Here is a 6601-nt window from a genome sequence, read left to right as displayed (position 1 = left end):
AGTTTGACTGGTGGACAGATGTCTGGTCGAAGAGAAAAGGTGATGTGGTTTGATTTGGTTGTATTTACTTTAATTTTCCATTCGGTAAACCATTTTTCTAAAAGATTGAGGTGGTGTTGGAGTTTGAAATTTGTTATTAAGGGAACAGCGTCTGATGCTAATATGCTTGTATCGTCAGCAAAAGTATTGTAAAGTTAGATGTAGGTATATCAGCTGTGTATATTAAGTATAAAAGGGGGGATAGGTCACTGCCTTGGGGAACTCCGGCGTTTATAGTGAAATGGTTAGAAAGTGTGTTGTTTATATTTACTTGGAAAGAACGTTGGTCTAGGTAAGATTTTAATATTAAGTAGTATGGTGTTGGGAAGTTTGATTTTAGCTTGTGGAGTAACCCTTCGTGCCATACCTTATCGAAAGCTTGGGCTATGTCTAAAAAGACACCTGAACAGTATTTTTTTTGTTCAAGAGATGAGGAGATAGCATCGGTGATACGATGGAGTGGGTGTATTGTAGAGTGATTTGCACGGAATCCGAATTGAGAGTGGGGGATGATGTTTTTTATTTCTGAAATATTTTGAAGACGTTTTAATAGTAGTTTTTCAAATAGTTTTCCCAAGGTAGGGAGGAGGCTGATTGGACGGTAAGAAGAAGTTAAATTTTTAGGTTTACCTGGTTTCGGCACTACTATGATTGTTGATAGTTTCCAAAGTGGGGGGAAATGAGAAAGTCTGAGCATGGCATTGAAGATATGGACTATGTTTAGGATAGATTTGCTGGTTAGCTGTTTTAAGATGTTATTTGTTATAAGGTCGTAACCTGGAGCTTTACNCGGTTAGTTGTTTTAAGATGTTATTTGTTATAAAGTCGTAACCTGGAGCTTTACCGTTCTTTAGTTTGCCAATTGCATATTTGACTTCATTTGGAGAAAAGTGTTTGGGGGGCAGTGTCATTGGTAGGGGGCTATCTAGTGATTTGTTGATTTTGTTTATATGGTTGGTAGAGGGGTTTATGTTGTTGGGTTTAAATACTTCATATAGGTATTCAGCAAATGAATTAGATTTGTCTATGTCAGATACTGCTAATTGGTTGATGTTTAGTTTTATTGGCGGTATTAGTTCTCTATGTTTTAATATACTTTTTGTTTTACGCCAGAGAGAGCAGTTAGATGTTTGGAGTTTGATGATATTATTTTCGTAGCGTTCTGTGTTGATTTTGTAGAATTCTTTTTTTAGTTTGTTTGAAATAATGTTGAGTGCATTTTTGTCGGCAGGGTGACGAGTTGATTGCCATCTCGCTCTGGCTCTCCTTTTTTTTGCTAGCATTTCTTTTAGAACTATTGGGATGTTGTTGGATTTGTTAGGATATTTAGAGGGGGATGAAGAAACAGTTACTGAGTCTTGAATATTGGAAGTTAATTGGATTACAGCATTGTCAATGTCATGTTTGGTTTTTAGAGGAATATTAAGGCTAGTTTTGCTGTCTAGGACGAATTTAAATTTTTTCCAGGATATTGGACCATTTATGAGGCTTGGTTTGTTGTTGAGAAGGGGGGCTGAGTTTAAAGAAAGTAATACAGCTGTGTGGTCAGAACAAAGTTCGTTTATATTTGAAATAGAATAGTGAATGGTTGGAGAAAATTTAGTTATAAAAAAATCAAGTATGTCAGGGTTTCTGTTTTGGTGGGTTGGCCAGTAAGTTGGGTACGCTGGTGATACAATGCGAAGGTTAGAGTTGATTATGGTTTTATATAGTACACGAACACGGGAGTCAGTAGTGTTATTTCCCCAACATGGGTGTTTAGAGTTAAAATCGCCTCCTATGATGCAGTTATTGTCAATAGATGATAAAAATTTGTTTAGGATGTTTTCGTTAAACGGATTTGCAGGAGGAAAATATGCAGCTACAATGGTAGTGTTTATATTGTTAATTTTTAGTTGGATGTTTGAGCTCTGAATAGATTGGTTAGAAGTAGGAGGACTAATATTGAATTTGATTTTATTACGGATAAAAATTGCTGAACCACCATGTGCAGTTCCATCAGGATGGTCAGTGCGAATGGTGGAGTAGTTCGGGAAAAATATAGTTTTGTTTGGAGTAAGGTGGGTTTCGGTGATAAGTGCAATGTCGATGTTTCTGGAGTTTATACATAGGGATAAATCGTGGTAATGGTTTTGAACTCCATTAGCATTCCAAAGAAGGATTGAGAGAGGTGATTTGTTTGGTTGGATAGAATTCATTTATTTAGTAGGGAGTCGATGACTTTGGTGAGTAGGGAGATAAGAGGGTTTATTAAGTTTTTGAACTCATTTAAGAAATGGGAAAGATGGGTTGAGATAGAATCATTATAGTTATTTGAAAGAGGTTCATTGTTAATATGATTTGAATTGGGGTTTGAGTAAGTGTTATGTTTAAACTTATTGTGGGGCTGTGAGGTAGCCCATTGGGTTTTTAAAGGGGGAAAATTTTTCTCTTGATTGAAGTTGGTATTGATTTCAGGAGACGGATCGTTGGGGTGGATTTCCGTTGACTTGTAGATTTTCGATGATTTACGTAAATTTTTCAATAGTTTGTATTTAGGGCATCCTTTATATGAGGCCGGGTGTGGTCCTCCACAGAGAGCGCAAGTTGGTGGTGAAGAGTTATCTTTGGAACATTCGTTAGAGTTGTGGGTGTCTCCGCATTTAACACAGCGAGGTGTATGATGACAATAAGTTCTGGTATGGCCGTAATTTTGGCATCTTAGACATTGGACTGGAGTTTTTTTTAGGTGGGGTGCTTCAACTTTTATTTTGGTGTAGCAAATTGAGTCGATTTTGTAAATACTTTGATTTGTTGGAGATGGTTCTAAATCAATAAAAAATATGGGGAGTGGATTTTTGGTTTTATACTGCAGGCAGTTTGTAATTGACCGAACAGAGAAACCAAGAGCTTGAAGCTCATCTTTGATGAATTTAATTGGTGTAGTATGGTGAAGGTGTCGAATAACTACTCTGAAAGCTTTGTCGACGCTAAGTTGAAAAGTGTGGTAGTTTATATTATTTATTTCTAATAAATAAATAAATAGTTCTAATAAATAGTTTTATAACTTGTCTATACGCATTGATAGTGTATGTCAATAATTTGATACTGTTAGATGTGCTTTTTGTTGTAAAACCTTCAGGTTCAGTGAGAGGTTTTATTTTTTTACAAAAATCAAAGAAGTCAATTGTGCTTTTTATGTAAATGGGTGGAATTTTGTTTACTTCTTTTGGGTTATCTTGTGTTTTCATTTCGATATCATTTTCCTCTGGGTGGTCATTTGTGGTAAGAGCTGAGTAACGGTTTGGACTTGAGAAGGAATTTGTTTTTTGTATTTTTGATTTTGGGGAATGACATGGTGAGCTAATAGGAACAGTTTTCCATACAGAGTCGTCGTTAGATGAGTTTTTAATAATCTTGATCGGTGTTATCGTTTTGTTGGAGTTATTAATGTTAGAAGAATTAATCGATTGTGAACGTGAAGGTAATGATGATCCGCTGGCCGAACTCATGGTTCAGTAGTCGGACGGGTTTTTGTTGTTTGTTTGATGTAGTTTATAACGGTGGGTAGGTAATGTAGATAAAAATAATCATATTACCTGAATTTTTTCAATCGGCACAGTTGGCGATAAGCTTAATGATATAGATAAGGCTGGTCGCTGTTGCACTGTACGACTACTCACTACGAGTACACACGTAAAAGTGATTTAATATTTCTAATAATTTTTTTAAACAATACAATCCATTTATTCAGTGGCGTACATAATAGTCCCACCTCATTAGTTATTTTATATCTAATAATTATAATAAGAAATGCATGACTTTGTCATTAGTAAAAGATGATCGGAAAAAAAATTTTTTTCGGAAATTTTTTTACAAATTCCTTATCATCCTTATCATTGAAAATTTCAACATACGCCACTACTTTTAATATTATAAAATTTTATAACTCTTTGAATTTTTGTATGTAGGAAATATTGTTTATGGAATATATTAACAGGATTAACAATTCATAATCAATCTAAAAAAATAATGCAATACATCAAAGAAATAGAGACTTGGATTTTACGTTTATTGAGTGTACCAGTACCAATACCAAGCAAAACAAAATTAGAAGTACTTTGAAATTTTTATATGATTTTATATTAAAATAATATATTTAAAAACTTCTTATTTTAATGTTAATAGTATTCACATTTAATTTTTTAATTTATAAAATCTTTAGTGACACCTTCTAAATTGTTCATATATATATATGTAAAAAAAAACCTAGAAAATTGTCTAATACATCAGACAATGACAATCCATGCATGCTCAATGTTGAAAATTGGAAAATAAGGGTAGTTTTTTGGTTATATAAATATAATTCGTAAATTAAATTTTTTTTTTATAAATTAAGTACTTAAAACTTTTTTGATAAATTCATCAATTTGTTTCGACAAATTACACAGTACATAGAATTTTTACGATTTTGCATAATAGAAATATTTATAGATCTTTTGTGATATTCGACGTGTACTTAGAGTTACAAACAGATAATATACCATGATTAACTTCCGTATTTTTAAAATCCTTGATATTTTCATAAACTAATATATAAGTTAATGAAAAACTGTCAGATGTAATGTTGTTAATAGTTTTTTATGATGCTTACTTATTTTTTTTATTGCTAACATGACGAGTTTTAGAATTAAAATTATACCAGTAATCGCTCTTGAAGCACTATTCTGCTGTAAATCTTTGACGATCTTAGTATTTTCTTCCGTTCAACACATTCTAAGATTTCAAATATATATATGACTGTGGATAGTAATTATATTATCATTTATAATTATAAATTTATTGGTAAAAAATTAATAGTTAGTGGGTTACATGTATATGTCTGATGTATTAAAAAATTTTCTTAGTTCATTTTTACATATATATGAACATTTTTAGAAGGTGAGACAAAAAATTTTCATAAAAATTGTTTTTATTTATTACTATTTACTACACTAGTCAAGTGTTTAAAATATTTACAAACAAAACAACTATTATCATTAACTTAAAACATTGAATCAATATATTAATTTGTTATTGTAACTTAAGGTCTATATTGAAATTATTTTTTTGTTTCATTAAGTATACATTAGTTACATAGGTTAGAGACGTATTTACTGAGGACTTAAAGAGATATATGCTTCTTCTTCTTGGTTATTAACAGCCACTAGAACTATCGCGTGAAACAACTAATCCTCCAAGTCTCTCTGTCAGCTGTTTTTGTTTTCCAATCTGAGCCTCCATTCTACGTCTCTTTACCACGTCTTTCCATCTTAAACGGGGTCGTCCAAGAGGCCTTTTCCCTTCTGGATCCTCTGTCAATACCATGTGCAGTAGTGGATTCTGACTACGTCAGGCGTGTCTGCCCACTGTAACTTTCTACTCTGGATTATATTTAATATGTTTGAACGATGAAAGAAGTCCCCTAATTCTTTGTTTTTTCTTATTCTCCATCCGTCAGTTTCTGACGTCAGATCTGTCAGATCTTTTACTGGATCAAAGATCTTTCTTAGGATTTTCCTCTCCAGAATAATCAATTTATTTGTTCCGTTTTTCTTAATTCCCATGTTTTTGCTCCGTATGTAATTATAGAGCATAATAGTGTAATACACAATTGTATCTTTATTTCTCTCGGCAGGGACCGTGATCCTAGGATCATTGTGAGTCCGTAAAGACATCTGTTTCCCGACAGGATTCTTGTTTATATTCTTTTTTAGTTTCATTTTTTTCAGTCAGTTGCTAATTGTTAATCAAACAATCAGCACGTATGTTTCGGTCTCGCTCTCGTGAAACCTGTGTGTTATTGTTATTAAATTTTATATGTGCGTATAATGCAAACCACGGACTTATGGACGTTGGTAAGTGTTTTTAATAGATTTTTTTTTAATTAAGTGGGTCACAATAGTGGCATCAAATTACATTGTGTATAATACAACTATATTATACAAATGGATACATACGGAAATGTCTCCACAGCGCAAGAAAAAAATATAACTGTCAGCTATGATATTTGGACACAAATAAATACTGACATTGAAAATTTTAAAAAAATAATAGCAGAACTTCAAGAAAGTAACGAAAAATTAAAATGTCAAATAAGTCAAATTAAAGGGAATGTGGAAATTAACACAAGTTCACCAAAAAAAATCCTTAAAGTAACAAAAGAAGTGGCGAGAACTTCTACTAAAATCTACAAACCTCCACCTATTACAGCATGTGGGGTCAATGATATTAAAAAATTCATTGATAATCTAGCAATCGAAGAGGCTTCTGGTCATGAGCAACAACTTAAAACCTTAGCCAACGGTGATATAAAGATTTTAACGGGAGACGAACATCAATTTCGCCGTACTGTTAAAATTTTAGAAGAGCAAAAAATTGAATACCATAGGTACCAACTTAAATCTGAAAAAATGTTTAGGGTAGTAATCCGGGGATTACACCCTGAAACTGACATATGTGATATAAAGCGTGATCTTTCAGACCAAGGACACTTGGCCAATCATGTATCAAATATACAAATTAAAAAAAAAGTTGACTCTAA

General features: G+C 32.7%; 1 protein-coding gene across 6 annotated transcripts in view; it reads left to right on the top strand.

The window, feature by feature from the left end:
• Positions 1–6601, top strand: part of LOC126897331 (MAP kinase-activating death domain protein) — a 102538-nt gene that overhangs the window by 27336 nt on the left and 68601 nt on the right. For all 6 annotated transcript variants that reach the window (XM_050670855.1, XM_050670856.1, XM_050670854.1 and 3 more), the window contains exon 7: positions 3990–4134. In XM_050670855.1, coding sequence (XP_050526812.1) covers positions 3990–4134 — 145 coding nt within the window. The remainder of the gene's footprint in view (positions 1–3989; positions 4135–6601) is intronic.

Source organism: Daktulosphaira vitifoliae, unplaced genomic scaffold, assembly GCF_025091365.1.
Source record: "Daktulosphaira vitifoliae isolate Bord-2020 unplaced genomic scaffold, ASM2509136v1 Scaffold_2, whole genome shotgun sequence".
In the NCBI taxonomy this organism is placed as follows: Eukaryota; Metazoa; Arthropoda; class Insecta; order Hemiptera; family Phylloxeridae; genus Daktulosphaira; species Daktulosphaira vitifoliae.
The sequence above is the reverse complement of the archived record's forward strand: the minus strand, read 5'-3'. Positions and strand labels throughout refer to the sequence as shown.